The 23,311-nt window shown below is 40.1% G+C and overlaps 2 protein-coding genes across 5 annotated transcripts in view; one reads left to right on the top strand and one right to left on the bottom strand.

Annotated features, from left to right (window-relative positions):
* The window catches only part of nfatc3a (nuclear factor of activated T cells 3a), a 109,869-nt gene extending 105,088 nt beyond the window's left edge, over positions 1–4,781 (top strand). For both annotated transcript variants that reach the window (XM_057342600.1, XM_057342592.1), the window contains exon 10: positions 1,863–4,781. In XM_057342600.1, coding sequence (XP_057198583.1) covers positions 1,863–1,942 — 80 coding nt within the window. In that variant the 3' untranslated portion in view covers positions 1,943–4,781. The remainder of the gene's footprint in view (positions 1–1,862) is intronic.
* A 1,499-nt stretch (positions 4,782–6,280) lies between these two features.
* On the bottom strand, positions 6,281–22,662 carry esrp2 (epithelial splicing regulatory protein 2). Of its 3 annotated transcripts, XM_057342610.1 has the most exons (17): positions 22,534–22,662; positions 22,218–22,370; positions 21,627–21,758; positions 15,815–15,928; positions 15,428–15,542; positions 15,074–15,169; positions 14,896–14,950; positions 14,570–14,680; positions 14,189–14,321; positions 13,840–13,882; positions 12,990–13,291; positions 12,362–12,598; positions 11,995–12,193; positions 11,071–11,275; positions 10,788–10,971; positions 8,382–8,483; positions 6,281–7,596 (listed from the first exon to the last, which is right to left on the bottom strand). In XM_057342610.1, the coding sequence occupies exons 2-16, from the start codon at positions 22,347–22,349 to the stop codon at positions 8,397–8,399; spliced, it is 2,145 nt and encodes a 714-aa protein (XP_057198593.1). In that variant the 5' UTR covers positions 22,350–22,370; positions 22,534–22,662; the 3' UTR covers positions 6,281–7,596; positions 8,382–8,396. The 3 variants fall into 3 exon arrangements, with proteins under 3 accessions (XP_057198593.1, XP_057198600.1, XP_057198609.1); XM_057342617.1 differs by lacking the exon at positions 22,534–22,662 and having other exon boundaries at positions 14,570–14,677; positions 22,218–22,527; XM_057342626.1 differs by lacking the exons at positions 6,281–7,596; positions 22,534–22,662 and adding an exon at positions 9,751–9,784 and having other exon boundaries at positions 8,395–8,483; positions 22,218–22,527.
* Positions 22,663–23,311: the final 649 nt, after the last annotated feature.

Genomic DNA, 23,311 nt, shown 5'->3' with positions numbered 1-23,311 from the left:
GCTTTATATTTACAATGTAAATGACTCTAAACGGTTGAAATATTTTTCCTTCAGTATAGTTCTTTATAGGGTGTTCTGTCACCTTTTAGCACCTCAGTCATCGTTCGCATGTAAACATGTATTCTTTAATTTTCCTTTAATGCTATTTTTAGTATCAATCCAGCTCTCGATCTTTTGAGGTCTTGTAAGCAAATGACTGTTCATGTCATTATACATGGCTATTGATGGTGGTTTAAAAAAGCTTAGCTTTAATCCTGTGTTGAGTGGGAACAGACCAACTTCTTTGTTCTCTTTGACTGAACTCACCTGTTTTTAGTTCTACTGGAAAATGTGAAACCTTGGTCCATCCCAGTCGGGCACGGGCTCGCCGTTCATAGGCTGTCTGGATGAGGAATGCGGGGATTATTAATTCACTTGCAGAGGCAGGTACCCGTTTAGCATGAATGATACCCGAGGCCCCAAGTTGCCCCCTTTCAACAATCAAACCCGCCCTTCAGATTTACATGTCTGATTTGTCATCACCTTTTATAGATGTGTTTTTTATTTTGATGACAGGCTTGGAAATCTGATGATTGAATGTCGTGCTGTGTCAAAACCTGCCGTGTGTTGAGCATTTTTTCCACAAAGCAATGAAAAGTGCTAGTTCTGCCTCTCCCTCTATTTGACCAGCTGATCTGTGAACTGTTGTGAACTGTTATTGATTTTATCATAGCTGTATGTTCAACAGTATTCGCTGTTGTGCCTGCTACATCTTAGTCATTACACAGCTTTGAGGAAACATGCTTTACTAGAGCACGTAGAGAAACGTTCATTACATTAATCTGAACCATGCTGGGGCGTCCCGTTAAAAGAAAATGTTTGGCTGCGTGTTTAACATCAGTCTCCCGGCCTGCTAAAGTAATTACTACACTCACTCCAGTGCCTTCTGGGATATGGAACATATGTTTTAACATTGGATCAATTTTAAACTAAGCTTTCATAGTGCTTTAAAAAGGCAAGCCATCAAGCTGAAGGAAATGCAGTCAAAGGCCATTAAACTTATAATGAACTGATGCAACTGCCTGTAGCAAAGCCTAGCTTTTACAGAAATGCAGGATGGTTTTATAGCCTTTGTGTTGTGGTCAATTTAATAAGACTGCCGCTGACAGAACTGACATCCTGACACTCACAAACTCATGTACACTCACACTTGTCCCAGATGACACACTGTTATATCCACAGCAATTCTCTCTGACTCTCTTTCCATTGGCTGAGCGTGTCACATACCAAAGTCTTGTGTTTATTTATTTCAGGTTTCTTTCTGCCCACCACTATCTGTCTTTTATTTTCATCAGCTCTTGAGGTACTGTAGCTCAATACTGCCCTTCAATGGTTACATACAGAATAGGATTTTGCAATTAATCTATTTTCAGTTTTGGCTTACAACAATTATTTAAAAAAATAACTGAGATGAAACAAGGATCGTGGCGCATTTTGTTTAGCAAGGATTGTCTTATTTCTTTTTTTATTATTTTTGTATTACTTTTTTAAATGTATGCATTTATATTTTACTTGATCTATTTTTGCATTTATTTTATGTATACTGTATATGTATATATTTTTATGTGTATATACATTATTAAGTTGAATCCTGTGTTAAATTTACAAAATTATTTATTTATTATATTTATTTATTATTAATTTATCTAATATTGACTTTGTTTCTAAAGTCAGTGAGTTGTCGTTATTGGGCAAAATAATGGTCATTATAATTTTTGTTATAATCTATTTTATAATAAAAATGTACAAAAACTGTCATTCAAATACTAAACAGTTTTTACTCTCAAATTTAAAGAATGTCTTTTCTTTCTTTTGTGTTTTAGTGAATGAGATAATAGGCAGAGACATGTCTCAAGCCCCTGGGGCTCATGGGGGTTCTCCAGCAGCACGCAGTCAGTCCTAGCCCACATCAGATGCTCAGACGATCCGCAGAGAACCCGGGCAAGGAGCTTTCACCTAAACCTGCTGTCTGCCCTGTTCAGACCAAGTCCTGAAAGACCAGCGTGGATCCAGAAGCAGTCAAAACCTTCACCAACAGTTACTGCTTCATTTAAAATTACCACACTCGCCCAAGTGCTGGAGATGAATATGGTAAGAACAGAGAGAGTAGGGCTGTGTATGCACGTACTGCATATACATATGCAGGTGTGGTGAGGTGGGAGTAAACTTGGATTTGTGTCGGGCGCACAAGCTACTCCTGGAAAAAACTATAATTCAGAGCTCTCTGACAGCATGATGTATTATTTGTAGCTTGCAGATTAACCCTTCGTATCGGCTAGCTATGCAGTTCCCTCATGCCTGAACAGAATATGCATTGCAGAATAAGATGTCCACGCCTTCTTACCAGCGTAAACACCGCCTTTTTAAGTACACATTCTCCCAGTGCTGCCCCCTAGTGGAGAGGCCCTCGGGCGCTCCACTGAGTCTGTAGTAATAATAATATGCAACATTCCACATGTCTAGTGACCTTTCTGAGCTGTAGATAATCTGTTTAATGATTGGCCCAGTTCCTCTTCAGGTTGAACAAATGCCTTATGTACTAGCTGTGATTGTGATGGAAAAGGCTTTCGGCTGAGATTTTTCTTCTGTTTTTGGCAAGGACACTGTTGAATCATGTTTGTGTATTTTATACGTAGAAGTAACAGACCTACATCTTGTGTTCTCGAGTGCTGTGAATTGTGTTTGTAAAAGATTTCACAGTGCTGTGCTTTCAAAGGAGTTGTTCTCAGAGTCTGAAGACAAAATCGATGTTTTGTACAGGTGCATGAACTCCAAGATGACTGAAGACCGAACGGTCTGGAGCTTTATGTCCGTTGAACTCAAACATAATAATATGTTGACTATGCGGAGATGTCGCGATGTGCCTTTGGTTAGAGAAACAGTTATGCGTGAACATATGCATTGCAAGTTGAAAGTCTTGGAAATTACAATATGTAATATAAAACTGGTTGTTTTTTCATTTTTTGGCCATTAGGCCTTTGCCTCATGACAATCAACAAGTAGACTTTAATATAACATTCTAATATATTTATCAAAATCCAAACCTATGTTAGACTATTACAGCCAGTGTTTTTTGTTCACAGTTTGAGAAATAATTATTCTTTTCATTTTGGCCTAAACTGTTTTTGTCAACACGATGAGATTTCCTCTGGTCCTGAATGTGCTATGTTTGCATTGAGGTACAGAGGAATAGATGCTGTGGACGCAGATGCGGTTTCTCTGTTTAGGATTTGGCTCAAGCAAATGTATGTTTTTACTCCATGCCTTGAATTTTGGATTTGAAAGTTGTGTGGATATTTTTCTAATTCTTAAAAACTGGCGCAATCGATGAAACCCTTTTTTCTATCAATTCTGAGACTTACAGCTGTAATGATGACTGTTATGTACACGTTTGATGCTATGCACTATAAACCTGCCTTTTGCTTTTTAAGAAAACAAAAATACAAAAAAATGAAAAACCTTGATGCCTCTAGACTAGATGCTGTAGAGATGCTTATTCATAGAGTAGTATGCCAGACAGAGTTGTGTTTCAACATGTGTATCTGTTTATGCACAAAGCAAGCATCTTAACGTTTTTGTGCGTATGCGCTAATGTCAGTTTGTATTAAATGAATTGTAGATATTTGTTTTTGTATCTTTAAACAACTCTGAATTTGGATGGTATAAAAGCACATTGATATATATTAGGCTATGCAAGGACTGATGAAAATGGTGGTGTGACATTTTCAAATATACAAATAGCAGGTTTGTTTGTTACTCTTGCATCTATTCGGTATGTAAGTTGTATGTAAACCTTTACATATAGTGACAGGTGTTTTCAATGCCACTTTTGACTATTTAATTTAAACTATCAAATATAAAGTAGGAAAGCCTTAACTTGTGTTAAATAACATTTTAGAGAAGGTGTGTCATGAAGTTATGGGTTTGATTTAGTTATAGCTTTTAAAGAATTAAGTCAAATAAAAAAAAAAAGGGGGGTTATGGGATAAAGCTGGGCCCCTGGGTAAGCTCCTATTTTTGTTCTCTTCTATAAACCAAAGATTGAACAATGTGTTCCCATTTTTGACAACACAGACACCATAACTCTATTTTTGATACTTTGAAATGGATGTCATTCCTCAAGTTTGGGTAGGTTGGATGGTTTGTAAAATAAAAGTACAGGTTCAAATGATGTTTACGGAGCCTTGTATTATTGTTTCATGTACATTTTGTATGTAACATTTTGTAATTTTTAAGACTGCAGTGCTTTTTGAAATTATTCAAAGGGAACAGCGTGCGGCATAGGCTCTTCTGAGGTAGTGTATCAATAAAGAGAATAAATGCGCAGTGTCTTGCCTCTCATTGTGTTTGGGAATGTAACCAATAAGAAACACATGTGTAACTGAATTTGTGAATGAACTGCACTTAACAGCCATTATGATTAACTTCATAACAGCACATATAAGAAAAGTACATTTTTGTACAAAATGTCATTCAAACCAGTTACAAGGGTCTGCTACTGCAATATATGACATGGCTGTAACATTTATAGCCAAAATAGAAATAGCAGGGTATAGTTTCAAACTATTTTTCACATGTAGAATAATGACTAAACTAAGCGTGTGTGAATTAGGTGAACTGTAGCTCATTCCCCTATTCAAGTGATTCCATCTTTGATTTTTTTTATTTGATTGTCTAACATTTAAGAACAACTTTTAACGTGTTATTTGTCATGCAATTGTTTTGAAATTAAAATTTTCCTTGATCCATTGGCATGTTCAGTAGATTTTTTTCTGGCCCATTTTATGTGTTAATGGTATAGTTGTCTTCCAGGGGGACTTTTGAAAAATGAACTACTGTGGAACCAGAACATTACACGTTACATATACAGAGTGACATAAGAGACCTGACATAAAAAGAAACAATTTGATGATGTGCCCACTTAATTTGACAGGTTTTTATGCCCGGTTTCACAGACAAGGCTTAAGGCGAGTCCGAGACTAATATGAATGTGTGAACCTGTCTTAAAATATAACTTGCCCAGAAATATCTTAAAATATATCAGTGCCATTGTTTTGTCTCAAGATGCACACCAGTAATGTGTTCTTCTAAGGCATGTTTATAAAAGCCACATATATATCTTAATTCAACTAAGGCATAGTCCTGGCTTAAGCCATGTCTGTGAAACCGGGCTTTAGACAATTACCCAAAAAGTGGCCCATTTTAGCTGACTTCACCCAACATAACATATCATTATATGAAGCTTTAGTGCATTGATAAATGCAGAAGAGGCCATTTAAAACTACAGCACTAACCCAGCATGCATGTTATAATACAATGAGCTCTCATGAGCTTTACATCAGGGTATTGATTGCCTGTCAGGGTTTATTTATACATTATCCCTGCATAACAAAACATAATAGAGATATAGGCAAACATTTATCCCAGAGTTAGGTAACGTTCAAGGCTTAAGGCTAGTCCTAGACTAAAATGAATGTTTGAGCTGTCTTGAATGGAAATAACTTGAGACATCTTAAAACATGTCAGTTTTATTCTCAAGATGCTCACCAGTAATGTTTTTTATGACATATGTATGAAATCAACTCAAATATCCTAATTTAACGAAGGCATAGTCTTTGCTTAAGCTACGCTTGACTGGGAAACCGGGCATTTAAGAACTAACTGTTGTTTTTCATTTTAAGTTTTCCATTTTAATATTTTTAGTTAACATTTTCAAACGCTTCTTTTGCCATTAATTGTAACGATACAGTAAGATATCTTTGTAAACACAGCCAAGAGAAAAAACTTAAGAGACTTAATCCAGAAAAACTGTGGCAATGTCTTCAAGACGCCCCAAGACAGCTGCAAGTGTACCTAAGACGCAAAGGGTGGTCACACCAAATATTGATTTGATTTAGTTAACAGAAGTTAATTGACAAATAAAATGTATTTATAACATTATTTTTTACACAAGTGCCTATAACGTTTCACGGTACTGTACCTTTGCAAGTAGGTATCTTCAAAAGTCTTGTTTATTTTATTTATTTGCTTTTATGGATGAAAATACTAATGTGCCAGTACAACAATAGCAGTATAAACATCTTTAGAATTCACTCCATTTTTTATTCTTAATTCACACAGAACTTAATGTTTAAAAAGAAATTCTCAATTCTATTTTTAACACACAATCCACACTACCACACACTGGAACAGCACAGCTTTTCCTTGGCTTTACACATAAAGGAAAATATTATCTCTTAAACAGGATTTGATATGCTTGTGGCAGAGCAATATCAATTTATTGGTTGCATATTAAGAGTCACACATACACATACATACTGAAAACATACACATTTCTGAAAACAAAAACAATTTACCCCTCTTTCTCTAAAGAGGTGTGCCAGTTTGTTCAGCCTGTATTGCACTCTGGGTAATGTAGTCGTGAAAGAAAAAGATTGTGATTCAGCCTGATATCAGTAGAAAAGAACTGAAGTAGATTGCATTTTCTTGCAAGTCCAAAACAAGGCGAGGCCACGGCGTGGTTCAGACTGCACATAATCTCTCATGGGGGCAACAGAACACACACCTCTTTCTATAAAGAACAAGCATGCAGATCACACAAAACTCATTTTTCTCTTTAAATAAAAAGTTCCCTTTTCGGCTGGATTAAACTAAAAATCAGTTCATGCGAGTCTATGGAGCACACACTTGGTCTGAGCTCTATTAAATAAAGAAACAGCTCTGAAGGTTGTTTCAGTCCAACAGTGTAGAGGTACATTAGAAAACCCATCATGCCCTCTTTAAGTCCTACGCAGCATTACAGTCTTTATAGCATGTACAGTATTTGGCTTCTTACAATCACACTGCACTTCCAAAACAATCCTTTTATCTGTAACAGCAGTATGAAGTATTTTATTGTGTTTTGGTTCCCTAGCACAAGACAAAGACTAAGAAGGCCTAACATTAGTGTACTGCACTGCCAAGTGCTTCAGGAACGATATTAACACATATAATATAAATGCTGGAAGAACTTCTGCTGACGTCGTTGTTCCATAAACTAATGGCTGGCAATGTTATACACATACAGTAAGGCCTGAATTAGGATAGAAGATTTCTTGACATCAAAAGACGGACGAAAACGAACGGAGTAAAGCATGCATGCAATTGCTCTCTATGTCTGTCGCACACGCACTCTCATGTGAATAAGCAGCAAGGCACTGTTGCTCGGATGTTTCACTTGTGAGAATATATATAAACATATATACAGCGTTTCTGTGTCAGGTCCCTTCCTAAACTACTGCTTTGCGTCAGAAACAGAGGGACTGTCTGCAAGCCAAAGACAGGTAATGAGGGAGAAAGGGGGTGAGACGGATCAAGTGCGGTCCTCCCTCTGTAGGTGTAGCGGTCCGTGTTTGGTCACTCGCAGCAGATCAGGCGGATGGGGTGACCGGCGAGGGGAAGATTGGAGCGTTCAGCTATGGCCTGTCTCGCCGCCGTCTCGCTGGGGAAAGTCACCAGTGCCTCCCCGCTGCGCTGACCACTCCAATTATACAGCACGAGCACGGAGTCCGCCTGGAGCTACACACACACACGAAAGTTATTACAAAACATGCCACCGGTGGGATGCATTGTAATGGGTTAAGATCCCTCCACATGTTTAGAAACAGAAGTGCTACGTAAACAAAGGATTTGAGTTAATCAGGTATTATTAAAGCATTCCTGCATTAAACATGAACAAACAGAAGTTTAGTTTAAAAAATCTATTCGGTCACGATTTAAAGAGATAATTCACCTAAACGTGAAAATCCTGCATTTATTCACCCTCACGTCATTCAATACCTGTGTATGACTCTTTCTTCAGCGGAACACAAAAGAAGATGTCTTGAGAAATGTCTGCGTGGTTTTGTGTCCATACAATGGAAGTCAATAAGGGGCCAATGTTGTTTAGTTACCATAATTCTTCAAAATATCTTTTGTTTGAAAGGTTTGAAAAAAACATAAGGGTGAGTAAATAATGGCAGACTTTAGATTTCTGGGTGAACTATCCCTTCAAGAAACCCTTATAAAGGCAAAGAAGACCTGCAGTACATTAAGAGCAGTTATTACTTCCCAACAAACACCCCGAACCAATCATACAACCCAACAGCAGCATACAGATTATTCAAGCAGATTAGGACTACTAAAACTACTAAAACAAAGAGAAAGTGTGTTAGATATTTGATGCAAAAAAAAAAACAGAGCATTAATGGATTCCACTTCTGATTGGAGGCAACCCCAGACCAACGGAAGTGAGGGGAGGAGTTAAGTGTTTTAGTCCATGCACAAGCGACAGGTTCAGGTCGGGGGGCATCGTGGGACCTTACCTGAAGGAGCTCCCCCTACAGACACAGCCATTCTTTAGACTGAATCAGACTCCGGCCCTGATCACTCACTCCAACCAAGCTGCTGTAGTCTTCAGGAACATACTACAGCACAATGAGCCACAGTCAGTACTCCACGACCAAAAAAAAGCAAATTCTGTCATTATTTATTCACTGCCTTGTCATTTCAAACCTGTATGACTTTCTTCCTACCACAGAACACAAAAGAAGATATTTTGAAGAATGTTGGTAACTGATCAGCGCTGGCACCGATTCACTTGCATTGGTTTGGTGTCCATACAATAGAAGTGAATGGGTACCGCCACTGTTCGGTTACCAACATTCTTTCTTCCGCTGAACAAAAAAGAAGATATTTTGAAGAAAGTCATATGGGTTTGAAATGACAAGAGGGTGAGTAAATGATGACAGAATTTTAATTTGGGGTAAACTTTAAACTGAACAGTCCGCACTTTTCTCAGCGGTGTTCATAAGTCACAGTAAACAGGGGGTGTAAAAATGCATCACTTGGACGTATTGTTAATGGATTTTAGTAATATAATGATAATTTCATTAATAATATAATTGAATTATTATTGAATCAAACTGTAGCACATATTCACACCCCTATTTAATAGCTTTATTACTAAAGGTGACAAAAATGGCATATTAATATATGGAGATATTAGAGTTACAAACACCATTTTCACTTTTGATATATAAAAAAGGCTCCAAACACAAGTTGTTATGTTCCCATATAGCACAACACAAGAGGTGACACCAGTATACCCCAAACCTATCCATTAAAACAAACAACACACAGAACACACACCACCCAAAATACACTGCACAACAAGGAAAAAAATAAAGTACACATTATATAAGGTTGCACATAGGATGTAAAAGCCTGAATTCACTATAGATAAAGAGAAAGGGGGTTTAGACCACCTGCCAAAAAGAAACACTTCCCGCACACAGAGCCCTGTAGTGTGCATTTTGTCAGAGAGGTTAAAAGCACACTTGGAGGGTGAACTGGGCTCAGATCAATTTCATCAGTTCAGCCGGAAGTCAAACCTGAATTCAGCTTCTCACACACGCGCCACCGTGATACGCTTTGTGAACACATCAGATACACGCACAGCTCAGACCTCAGAGGGCAGGGCAGACACACTGCATGCTGAAGACGGTTTCACCCTCTCCCATCCCACAAAAATATAAACAATCACAGCTACTGGAAAAATGTCCTGGACTAGATGTGAGAGAGGAAGCACAAACAGACCCGTGCCCATAACAAAGCATCATTCACGTCCGTCTAACCATCCTTCCATCTTTAACAACCCTCTTCCCTCCTCTGAGTGTACAGTGGGTGTCATACCGTCCTCTGAAGACTCCGCCTACTCAGGTGTCAGCTAATGAGAGGTGGGGAAGAGGAGGGACAAAATGATTGAGCAAAACGCTATCCTAGAGAACTGCTGTATAAATCTGCGTTCACGCCACAAATCTATGTTTTGGTAACTTAAGAAATGGTATTATATAATTATCGAATTAGAAAGTAGTAAGATAAATATGCATAATAGATATGGTGGATATTTTGGTCTCGAACCAAATTAGCAAATTTTGTACTTTAGTACAAAAACTCAGATTACATAGAAGACGCTCTATGAAACATTCACAGATCATTCTGGAATAACATGGATCAGTGCTTCCCAAACGTTTTGTAGAGAAACATGTTTTCGAGCCCCACCGGATCCTCACCACCTACATACACCCACATAAAGACACTCATGAAACATCCTTTCCCTGCAAACTCATATAATATTTATTGAATTCAATTGGTTTGATTTCAATATAATATGATTCCATTTGTGCATGCAGAGAAAGTACAAGCGTATGGTTTTTTAAGCCAGCTCTTAACAGCAAGCAGTAGGATATAAGAAACTAAATATTATTCAAAAAGAATGCCTTGTCACACCCCCTCTTGGGGTCCCACCCCCAGGTTTGGGAACCACTGACATAGATGTTTTGCACAAACTGGTGGAGTCAATGCCAGCAAAATTACATGTTGTCATCAAGGCAAAAATGTTATTAAAATTATGCTGCTTATAATATAAGTTGTTACGAGAAAACTTTTGAAATTAAGGAGTGCTAAATAACTTGTGACTTTTGAATAGTTCTGTTTATAAGATTTGTCAAAAAGAGACAAACAGTCACGATTTAATCGCAAAGAGCCTACAAAAAACACGCATGTGTTTATTCTGAGAGTTGTACTGTAATATCAGAACTGCACTTTCAACAAAAACAACACGGCACACATGAGCAGACTGAATCCCAGTTAAACTGTATATACTGCTCAGGAAACTTTATTCCTCGAATTCCTTTGAATAAGGAGTGAATATTGGAATGAAGAGTCACCTGATATCCCTGAAAGAAGCTGAGGATGTCTTTGACCCCGGCGTTGTATGGCAGGCCCTGCATTCGCACCAGCGCTCCAGGTTGAGGGGACAGGATGGTAGGGGTTGGCTGGGCGGCAACAGCTGCTGCTACTGAACCCGGTGGGGCTGCAAAATAACTCACGGTGGAGGGAGAGACCGGTGGACTGAAAAAAAGAAAGGGGAGAGCCTAAAGTCAATTCTTTATATATGTAGAAAATGGGACTTAATGTTTACGGACCACACCACATGTGTACTTATTATACCTGGGATAGTAGGCAGTGTAGTTCATATTCATATTCATGTACAAATGTGGCTGTGGGGAGTAGTAGGCTAAAGTGGGCCCAGGGCTGTGTGTTGGGGGCTGTGGAGTTCTTGGAGTGGCCAGCAGGGGGGGCTGATACAATGCAGCCTCGTTGGGAAGCATAGCTGTGGTTGCAGGAAAAGCAGCGTAGGCTGGTGGAGAGAGACCTGAGCGAGGACAAAACATTTAGGAAAAGAAGATATTTTGAGAAATGTCTCCGTGTTGTGTGATAGGGGCCAATGTTGTTTGGTCATACAAGTTTGAAATGACATGAGGATGAGTTAATGCTGAATGAATTTTCATTTTTGGATGAACTATCCCTTTAAAAATACCAATAGTTTATAAAGGGTAATTTGGGCATGCAATTCACTCTCACACAAACATATACACAGAGTGTGTGAATGTCATGTACACTTTGCTCAGCTGGCACAGGGACTACTACAGTCTCCTCTGGGGTGGCGTGAGCACATACGGCCCATTCTCAAGCCAAGGTCAGACAAGCAGATCAAATCACCAAGTAAACAGCCTTTCCTTTAGTGCCGCTACAGTCCTGCTCTTTCTAAATGCCAAAAAGTTGCACCTTTAGATCGGTGACCGAGGTGATCGCGCTGTTTTCTTTCAGATAAACGAAATCTGATATCAAAGAGCCGAGCTGATAGCAGCCGACTAGAACAGTAGAGGCACACAAACACGAATCTGCATCTCTTGAGCGGGACCAGATTACAGCCGCTGGCTCACGCTGAATACTAACTATTACTACCATGGTTCATCTTATCTCTTTCTACAAGGACTTAACATAACACAAATCCCAGGTTTATGGCTCAGAGCGGGTGCATTTGGCTGATAGTAAAGGTTCAGGTAGGACAGGGGGTGGAGTCTCTCTTACAGGGCAGTTTGCAGGGAGGTGGTGAAAGGCCGCTGCGGTTCAGAGTTCCCCCCATCAGTACAAAGCTCATCTCTTCGGTGGAGCACTGGAACACCTCCACATACCGGTCCTTCATCATCTTCTTGTGGCACTTCTGAGACACCATGAACGCACGGTCTGCCGACCTCATCTGAATGAAGGCATCACCGGATGGACGACCCTAGAAGATGACCCGAAAAAGTGGTCAGAAATCATTCTGGAAATGTCTGATTTTGAGCATGTATCTGACAGGGATGGCACTAGTTTTTTGTAGGATGACTAGTTGACGATTGTGGCCCGTGTCTATTATCTGACATTATAAAGTCGTGTCCCTCTCGCTCTATATCACCTGCTGGTTAAGGACCATGTGCACTCCGTGTGGTTTGATGTCAATGGTGTGTTCCCCCATAAACTCCAGGATCTCTTCGATGGCAGCGGTGTAGGGCAGACCTCTCAGTCTGACGCAGTCTCGTGAGCTGCCAGTGGCGATGTAGGGAGGCGTGGCCAGAACAGGCAAAGACATGATTGGAGCAGGAGGAGGAGGAAGAGTGGAGATCAGTGGAGTGGACATGTAGCGGTTCAATACCTAGTTTGAAAACACACAGAGGAAAAAAACAATGACAACTATTCTGGACAAGAAAAACATTACCCAATCCACTGTAATGACAGGTAGTTTCTTTTAACCAGACACCCAAGAAAATCCCACCTCATAACACCCTATACATGTGACAGGAAGAAAATACTATATTTTGCATTATAGTCATTTCATTATAGCCAAGGGCAGCGTTACCAGATCTTATAACAGACAACAAAATAAAGTTGAAATATTTGACTGACAATGACATGCAACTTCCCTGTTTTATCACTGGGTGACAAAACCACCCCAAGAAAGTTCTTTTTAAGTGGACCTGGCAACACTGACTGACGCTTAATAAGATTTTTATGTCATTCCCGATTAAATAAGGGTTCGTGTGTACCTGCTGGACCTCAGCTGCAGTACTGCGAAACAGCTCGATGTATCTCTTGCCCAGGATTTGTTTGTGCTTCTTCAGGGCATTTTGGGCATATTCTTCACAGGCAAAGAGAACGAACGCATCCCCTGTGGGACGTCCATCCGGGTACTTTACAAACAGAAGTCCCTCCATCCCGTCCGTCACTGGGCTCTCCGGCCCCAGGAAACCCAGAACATCCTGAGGAGTTGCAGTGAACGGAAGCCCCCGCATTCGGATAATCATCTGGTTCTCTTTAGAAAGAAACTGAGCAACCTCATTGGATGTGCCTGTCAAGTAAGAAAAATATTATAGGCATGATTACAGTATAAAGTGACTGCTTTAATCTTCAACAGAGTACCCACACGCAAGCAGTGTAACTCCATTTGAGGGCCACAAAAGGTACAGAATGTCAGAACATCCACTCTGGAGGCTTTCAACTACTCTAAAAGCTTTCAGCAGACGCATCAACACACGCGGGTGTAATTATATCTAGGCGAGCCGCTGGTCTTTTACACCTGCTGCGTGTGAGGCTTTTCAGAGGCACCTGACCCATCTTCCTCCCTAAGGGAAGAGCTCTCTCTCTTCTTGGCCTGGACACAGAGGGGGGCAGGAGGGAAGCAGAGTAGAGTTTCCCTCTCTACCTGACCAACATGAGTCAGCAACAGGAAGGGTCTGACAAAGAGCCTTTCATTTCCCCAGCAGGAAAAAATGAGACACGCACACACACACACACACACACACACACCTGGGAATAGCGGATGGAGGTTTGCTCTAAAAACACTTGAGAACCTTCCAATCACATTGTCTTCCTAAATTCATTTAAAATGTCTCTCACCTCCCGCGATTTTCAAAAACTCCTCTCCTGTGGCTTTATACACCTGAAACGAGAGTTAAACATAACGTCAGGGGATCGCACTGCACAACCATCATGACTTTCATTTGTATTAATCACATTGTGTAAATCTTCTCATCTACATATAACAATTCAAAATATGTCAGAATACATGTGACCAGGTGTGTGAAAACCTAGCTAAAGTCATTTTTTACTACATAAAATCATCCTACATAAATGTAAAGATACTTCTGTGAAATTAATGATTGCCGACTAGGTCACCAATGTGAGTGCTGTTACCAAATTAATGTCTATGCACATGCGTTTGGATGCTGTGAGGAAATAAACTCACTTCTATGTATCTGCTGCCCATGTGGTGTTTATGTCTGTCCAGTGCCATGTCTCTGTGCTCCGAGTTTATGAATCGCACCAGAGCCTCTCCGTTCCTCCGGCCCTGAGCGTTTAGACACAGAGCAACGCCGCCTCTGATTCACACAGATATAGAAAAATACATAAGACACATGTACAACACATGTAAAACGTAACAATATTGAAACACTTCTGATGAATCTCGAATGCAAATCTACTTGATGCAACATTTGTCTGGATTCGTCTTCAGAGTCTCAGTAAGGTTTTACATTACACTGTTAATGTGCACTTAAGGGTCAGTCCTGAGCACGCTCTGTGTCGTTGTGAGTGTGCATCTCAGTGCTACACTGTGCTGTAATCTCACTTGGCAATGTTGAGACCCTTGAAGAAGCGAGCGATGTCCTGATCAGAAGACTGCCATGGCAACCCGCGGGCTCTGATGACCGTCTCGCTATCCACAGCCTCCGTTTTACTGCTGAAAACACATGCAGACACACAGGTAACCATCACACATCCCCAGCAGCCCTTACAGTTTTTAACAAGTAATATTCATAATGGAATGCCAAAATCAACATGAGACTACTGGGCACCAGCAGGGCTGATGGACACTCCCTTACAGCATACAAAAAAAATGAAAGCATGCCTCTATTGTTTGTCACTTTAAGTATATCAGTAGTATTGAGTACATACCACGGTCCGGATTCAAACTTGTAGTTGACAACCTCATAATCTGAGAATGAGTGATCTACAAAGAATAAAAGTTAAAAGAGCAAATGTAACATGCAGTGTTGTGCGCTTCAAATGTGAATGTAGATATGATTGTTCTGTTGGCGTGTAAAGGATGAATTTATCATGCTGTGTAACTCACTGTAAGGTTCAGCCAGGAGGTGCAACAATAGCAGGCCCATGTTCTTCACCTCCCTCACTCCTGCCTCCAGATCCACCACCTCGGGAACACACACATCTGAGAACAAGGTCAAGGCACAAACAGCAATACAAACATGGTATACACATATTCATACTGAACCACTGAAGTCTAAACATTTTCATTTTCCCTCTTTCGTTCTTTTAAACACTCAAATCTCATTTCAATTCACAGTAGATTTGATGCTGATAAAAAGAATGTAATGGATCAATATGAATGTTACGCATCAAGCGCTATGCTCAAGTCATTAGATCGGTTATATAAAGCACAGTAAAACTAGTTTCAGAGGCAGGATACAGTCCAGCATGGAGGGCAGAGTGAGATCTTTGACGGCGCCTGCGTTGGGGCAGCATTTGTGATACTCTTTCCTCAAGTCCACAAACGAGTAGAAACACTCCGGCAAGACCAGATTCTACAACACACACAGGCAAATGAGGGGGATTTGCGAAGGAAAATATGCTCAGGAGGAGCCCGAGGGATGGGCAGGGAGCAGCGTGCGCTGAAGAGGGATAAAGGACTGAAAGTGCCAGCATTCCAGTGAAGATTAAAACATGTTTGTGCTCAACAGATGACACCACAACTGACAGCTCATGCGCTTTTTTGCTATAATAAAATGAAGTACTTCGTGCTTGAGATACTGGAAATATTATCCCAATAAGGATGAAAGAGTGGTTGTGGATTTACCTTTTTGGAGGCCTCAGGGTGAAGCACCTGTTGGATAAGCAGTGGGCCGTCCACACACAGCGTGTATGAGCTTCTGCCCAAAGACTTGAGTTCAGCTGATACAGACTGGTGAAACTAAAGAAACAAAGAATAGGAACAAATCAACAATGAGATTTATTTCCATTCTACGCAATGACAATCACAGCATCAGATAAACCTACAAGAAACAGATCAACTTGTTTGTGTATTCAGATTCTCAAATCGACAGCTTTGAATGTCAAGGGCACTACAGAGGTCATCCTTAGTACGTTGTAAGGCACGCACACGGGGTTCCCTGTGTGTGCGCGTGCGTCTGCTTGTTTTGCAGATTAAGCAGCAGGTCAGACTGGTTTGGTGAAAATACAGGAAGTGAGCCGTGGCCGCTGCCATTTCAGATAAAGCGGGACACGTGACCAGCAACATAGATGACAAAAATGCAAAGCTTTACAAACAGCACCTGCTCATTCTTAGCTTTGGGGCTCCCACATACACCTACGTTTTTTCAATGTGTTTTTGGCTCTCAGCTGCTCATGAGCTCAGGTTGGTACTCCATGTAGAGCCCCAGAGTATTGTCATTCTTTATCGATTGACAATTGGCTCTTTTATACAGGAAGGTGGGACTTCGCTTGGGTGTCCATATTGTGCATTGCATTCCCTCCCCATTCGTAATAATAGTGGTGCATCTTGTTCATATCTATTATATTTGGAATTACTTAGAATTCAACTAATTTAATGGCAGTCACATCTACGAACATGCACATATCAGCTATTTTATTAGCTTCGTACAATTTTCAAAGTGCCTTTCATAAAATAAAAATGTTTTATTACAGAATTTTTAAACGATTTAAATGATAAACACCAAAAAACTAAATCTACAAGAGACAACTAAATCAGGGAAATATTGTATAATGTGCAAGAAAAGCTCATGCATAAAACATTTCAACAAGACTGAGAAAACCTTAGGCTTTGGAAAGAGAGGATATGTCTCCGAGATGCTGGGATAAAAAAAATCCTGTATCTAAGGCCACGTTTACACGATGAAAAACGGAAAAGTTTCTCCTTTGCGTTTTTGAAAAGTTTCACTTACATATGACAGTGTTATCAAAACGGTCTGCATTTACACAGATCCAGGAAAACGGATAAAAACGCTGTAGTATGCACACCAGGCCAGTGGATGGCGATCTTGTTGTGTAAAGATACAGGACGTGCCTTGGCACATACACATGCACAGTTAGAAGGCAAAAGTGCTTTTTAATACTGTTGGTCGACGTATATGTTTGTTTAAAGTCTGGCGAATGTAAAGTGTGTCTCCGCTGGTCTTATTGGTGCAGCAAATCCACATTTTGCAGACGTCGTATAAATGGCATCTATCACATGGCTGTTTAAAGGGATATTTCACTACCAAATCAAGATTTCCCCATGTTTTACTCACCCTCAATGCATCCTAACTGAATATGGTTTTCTTCTTGAAGAAATATCCAGTCAGAGTTATAATACCATGTATCGTTTTGCTTCCAAGCGATGTTGATTTTTTGAAGCTCCAAAAAGTGCATCCATCGATAAAAGAACTGCTCGACACTGCTCTGTGGTCTTAACAAAGGTCTTCTGAAGCAAATCGATGCGTTTGTTTAGGAGAAATATCCATATTGACAGCGCTATTAAGGATGATGTCTAGCTTCCGTCATCTCTCGAATGCATGTGAACCAGAGGCTTGTTCTTCCGACAAATGACGGTGACAAAATCTCCCGCCAGAATAGACGCTATCCTATTGGCTGAAAACGAAAAATGCACCGTTCACTCCCATTCTACCGCTTGGAAGCAAAATGATACATGGTTTTATAACTCTGACTGTATTATTCTTCCAGAAGAAAACCATATTCAGTTAGGATGCCTTGAGGGTGAGTAAAACATGGGGAACTTTTGATTTAGTAGTGAAATATCCCTTTAACACGCAAATATTATCAAGAAATTCAACTGATACAGGCTCAGAACAGCAGGATCTAAGAGGAGAATCAGATATCTGAAAAGCCTGATATCTGACATGATTGTTCATTTTAACTCCAGATTAGTGGATTTATGTTATTATTATGGAACTGTTATTCTACTTGCCTCATTCTAGCACGCAATGGAAAAAAGATTCTGTATACTTTTATGGTCTAATTTATGTTGACAACATAACCCAACATTGCCTGTCTTCAGACTGAGTAATCTAAAAAATAACTTCATTCATCAATTTTACAGGGACCTGAGCTGTGAGGTTTTGCTTTATAACCAGCCTTACCTCATCTTAATACAAGGATTCAAATAGTCATTACAGGTTTACCAAAAGTCTCAGAATAGCCCTGTATTGACATGGCAATCTTCTGCCATAAAATGCATTTGTTTAGCACTGCACTCCGTGAGATTTTTTGTGTGTGTTGTGTGCAAATGACTGTTTTCGTTGCACAGCCCCACCTTGCACAAATTAGTAATCGCATTAAATTCTTCAACGCAAACGTTCTGCTAAAACAGAGACACACCCTGGTGACAACACCTAGTGACTGCGAGATAGAAGATCAAACTCCAAGATAGAGTAAATCACGCTCCGAAGTACTGAAACGAACACGAAGAGCAATATTTTGCTGTGTTTCGACTGGGACACGCAAGTTTCAGTTTCACATTCTCCACTGCAAAACAGAGTAAGAGAGAAATTTGATCTTTGGGTTACATGATCAATCAATCTCTCCTGTTCAGCCTGTTTGCTTAGTGTGTGTGTGTACAGAAAGGGCGAATTCCAATTGCCATTTTGGTGCCTTCACAGGGCAATGCAGGAAGGGAAAGCCATACAAAGAGTCGCTCTAAATGCGGTGTAATATCTTGCCTAATACTTACTATCTAATTCATTCAAGTCACTCACATAAAATATTACTTATTATTGTGTCATCTTTTGTGGCATGTCCTTAGTATTCACTTTTAATCCTAAAGTAATTTGCTTTAAATCATACCCAAGATATTTAAACCCCCAATTTGCTCTTTTAAAGGGATAGTTCACTCGAAAATAAAAGTTCTGTAATCATTTATTCACCCTGTAAGACCAACGTCTGTTTACGAAAGTCGTGTCACTCGGTGGGCATGTTTGCAACGCCACCGAGCAGCTATTTATGTCATAGTAACACAATTATCTGGTTTCTAAAATCTGATTTCTAAAATATCTGGCAAAAATCTGAATTACAGAGCAAATTTCCAATCAATAAGTAAACCTGACATGAACTGTACAAAAACTTTTGTTTCTTAAGTTTCCTCTCCTTTCATTGTTATGGCAGTGGTGCATCTCTTTAATATCTATTATCTTTGAAATGACTCTTTAGTCTATGAAACACAAAAGAAGATATTTTAAAGCAGATGTAACACACGCAGTTTCTGCCAATCTCATATTAATCTTGAGTACCTATAGAGTAGTATTGCATACTTCATATCTTTGAAGAGTCTTTAGTTTGATCACATTTATAAAGGACAGATACAGCTGTAGTACGATGATTTCCGAAAACAGGCGAGCCCTGAACGCGTCTATTCATTTCTCTGATGGAAAGTTTGTTTTTTTCTGCTCGGAGACTGAATGAAAGAACGGATGAACGCGTCACTCATCTTATACATTCTAGCGTCTGTGTGCATTTCCCAGAATCCTCCCTGAGCACTGACAGTCTGTGGAGAAATAAAGCACTCAGCTCATCACATACAGGTACTGACACGCATCTGCCAGGCTGCTCTGCACTCTGGTAGCTCACAAACACACACACCCAAGCTTTCTCTGACAAACGCACTTATTTCACGAACAAAATGAATTCTTCATAAAGTCTTAATAAAATTTCCCTCAGCCACAGTAACTCACAAACACACACAGGTGCGTTAGCTTCCCTTTATTCCCACAGCATTAGCCTCCATAAGCAGGTGTAAAGCCAAAGTGATATATCCAGTGAACTCTTTTCCTTATTGTTCCGCTGTTGACACAGCAGCCCTGTATGAAACAGCAGAAAAGAAACCATCAAAGCCCTGAAAAACAGCTTTGACTCAAATCTGCGAGTAAGAAAGGATGAGCCACATTACGTACATCCTCCTAAATACCTGTTGTTAACTTGTTTTCCAGCCCAGTGTGCGAGACATGACAAGTTAAAATAGAGCTCAGTGGAAATGAGACGGAAAAGACTCTCGGGTAAATCATTCATCTTAGTTTTATTCTCTTTTATTCACACTCCTATCTGAGAAGGAATCATTTTATTTTTAATAAATAATAAATCGATTTATTTCTACTTATATGAATTTGTAAGGAAGGACAACCACAAGAATAAAAATCGACTTCAGCCAACTTTCTATCTATCTGAAAGGTGGCCGGGACAAATTGATTTCACTAGTTAATATTTACAGAGCCCTTTAGGGATAGGCTACAACCGAATAGTGATAGCATGCAAATATCACTAAGTGAATGCATGAAGTGTGCACTACAACTCAAATGTGAAGAAGCGAAAGTGTCCCGCTTGGAATAAACATTTAGGCCCGGTTTCACAGACACGGCTTAGTTTAAACCAGGACTATGCCTTAGTTGAATTAAGATATTTATGTGGCTTTTATAAAAATGCCTTAGAAGAACACATTACTGGTGTGCATCTTGAGTCAAAACAATGGCACTGATATATTTTAAGATATTTCTGGGCGAGTTACTTTCAGTTAAGACAGGTCAAACATTCATTTTAGTCTTGTCTGTGTAACCGGGGCTTAAAGTCTTTTCATTGCACTTTAATAAATAAAATGTATTGAAATTGCCAATCATTACAATACATGCTTAGAGTAGCCACAAAACAATCCCACAACTGAGCGCTTATTCTAAATTCCTTCTGTGGCACAGTAATGAGATGGTGTGAAGCAGTGGGGGGTGGGAACAGGCTTACAAAGTACAAACAAATTCTCTCCATGTCAGGGTTGAGAAACACGTTTGGCAACAACCGCCCTTTGTCAAAACATACCTGCAGAACTCAGGAGGAACCCGAAACTATCCGTATCCTGCTCGATAATGCGGCTAACACGGATACCAAACGGGAGAAAAGGAACTGGCTCCATTTTCTCTGCTTATTCCGTTCGTCCCCTTATATTTGTATCACTCACGCTCCCTCACGCTGCTGAAATGTACGGCTTTCAGGTATAGGTGCATTCACAGCAGGTAAACATTCCGTGTTCCAGATGTCTGCTGAACACATCAGTCCAAAACATGACTAGACCTGCACTCTCCCCTGGAGCAACGTGCTTGTGCCTTCATTACCACACCCAAACCACACACACATTATTACACTGATGAGCCCAGCAAAACATTTCTATACATTGACATACTGCAATTATATGTGCACAAATCACATGGAAAAACAACTTCTTTGGCGCGTACATGTATTACACATATTTTATAATTTTTTCCTTATTTCTATTCTGTTTTATGTCTTATGTCTTACCGTTTGTTTCAAAATGTGTTTTTTGTGAAAGCTGCTTTGGAAAAATGCAAATTGTGAAAAGTGCTATAATAATACAGTTGAATTAAACTGCATTGGGTCTATAATTAACATTTTAATTGCAAAAACTGGTTGGTTTTCCAACTTTAAAACCATTTTAAATTTAATAAAGAATGTGTAAAAAAATAACTCTAACCCATTTGCTAGGATGCTGAGCCTTGATGGTTTTTTAGTCATTTCATCAAGTAGAAAACAAACAGGCCATACACATACACTGTACACATAGCGGTGGGCGACTGTACGGATACAGACGTCTCTCTCACCTGTTGTAGGATGCTCTCCAGTGGTTCTTCGGCCTTACACAGTTCCTCTGCAGTGAGTCTGGTCTCCTCCTTACACTGCTCTGTGAGATCCACACTGTCCGGCTTCACCAGACGCCGCTGAAGTTTGCCCACCTGTTAACAATATCAACTCTTTCAACCGGCCGCGCAATGTTTCCGCTCCCCACGTGCACAGAAAGGTAGACAGCTCAAAATCCAGTTTTGGATCACTAACACGATGATGGTATCTCGGGCGGTGTGTTTGTGTTTGCGTGTCGGTGTAAATGCAAAGCAGACACGGCAGGGTTACTGACCTACAGGCGATGACATGCACCAACCATGACACGCTTTCGTCTCTCGAGGCTTCTTCAAAACACCTTATTACACCATATCATTTAAATGAAGTAGCCAAATAAATAAACGAAGCGTTAATTCTGATGTAAGCATAACCTAGCGTCGTAGAAGCTGTAACATTGTAACTTTGAGAAAGCGTACCTTGTTGGTTTATGTCAGCTGTCAAGGTGATTTCTAACGCTAGAACAGTGTAACCATTACGAGGTGACTAGCCTCAAAACGGGGTCAAAAGGTCCGTACCTTCTTCTCATGTAGATCCACAATTTGCCACACCAAGAGAATTAATTCCCTCTCATCCGACCCCAGTTTACCCCCATTTGCACCAGCTGTTGCCCCAAAGAACACCACCAGAGTATCACTGTGCGAAGCCATCAGGGACCACAAGGGTAAAAACTACAATTAAGAGCAAAGATCAAATAAAACAGTAACACGAGGGTTCACCTTTCTCCAAGAGAAGCAAACAAAAGAAATGGAAATTCAATTGTAGTACACGAGGAAGGACAGAAGATTACTCCAGGGAGAGAGACACGACAGAGAGTGCGGCAGGAGACTCTACCTGTTGCGGTACTTGTGCGTTCTCTATCCAGAGTTACTGGTTTGACTGGTAAAGACGGCAGAAAATAGTCCTGGTTCGTCTCACGCTAACCCCATAACAAGCCCTGAAGGCTTTTCTCGCTGTCTCTCTTTTTTTTCTTGGTTACCTGGCTTTGGTTCGGCCTCCCTGTTTGGAGTCAATCTCCCCACGGAGCGCCCCGATTGGCTGGTTTGTAAAGGTGAGGGCGGGGCGTGTTGCTGCAAGCGCCTATGTAATCCGCGCTGATTGGTCTGTTGTGCGCTAGGAAGTGGTAGAAAAGATAAGCCTTCATTTTGTCCTGGTAAACTGCAGATTACCTATATAGGTCCTCTTCCCGATTTGATGTGTTGTTCCCCTCTGACTTTATTTCGTTTTCTATTTTTCTTTCTTTTTTGATTAAAAAAAACTGGTTTAAAGGAACAGTTCGCCCAAAAAAGAAAATTCTGTCATCATTTACTCACCCTCAAGTTGTTCCAAATCTGTGTAAATTTATTTGTTCTGATGAACACAGAGAAAGATATTTGGAAGAATGCTCGTAACCAAACAGTTCTTGGCTACCATAGTAGGAAAATTTGCTTTATACATTTCTTTGTTCTGTTGAACACTAAATAATATATTTTGAGGAATTTAGGAAAGCAAACAGTTCTGGGGCACTTTTGACTATTATTGTCATTTTTCCTACTATGGTAGTCAATGGTGGCCAAGAACTGTTTGGTGACAAGCATTCGTCCAAAAATCTTTCTCTGTGTTCATCAGAAGA

The sequence above is a fragment of the Triplophysa rosa genome, linkage group LG1, assembly GCF_024868665.1.
Source record: "Triplophysa rosa linkage group LG1, Trosa_1v2, whole genome shotgun sequence".
Taxonomy (NCBI): Eukaryota; Metazoa; Chordata; class Actinopteri; order Cypriniformes; family Nemacheilidae; genus Triplophysa; species Triplophysa rosa.
Note: the sequence above shows the minus strand (reverse complement) of the source record. Positions and strands in the feature narration are given on the sequence as shown.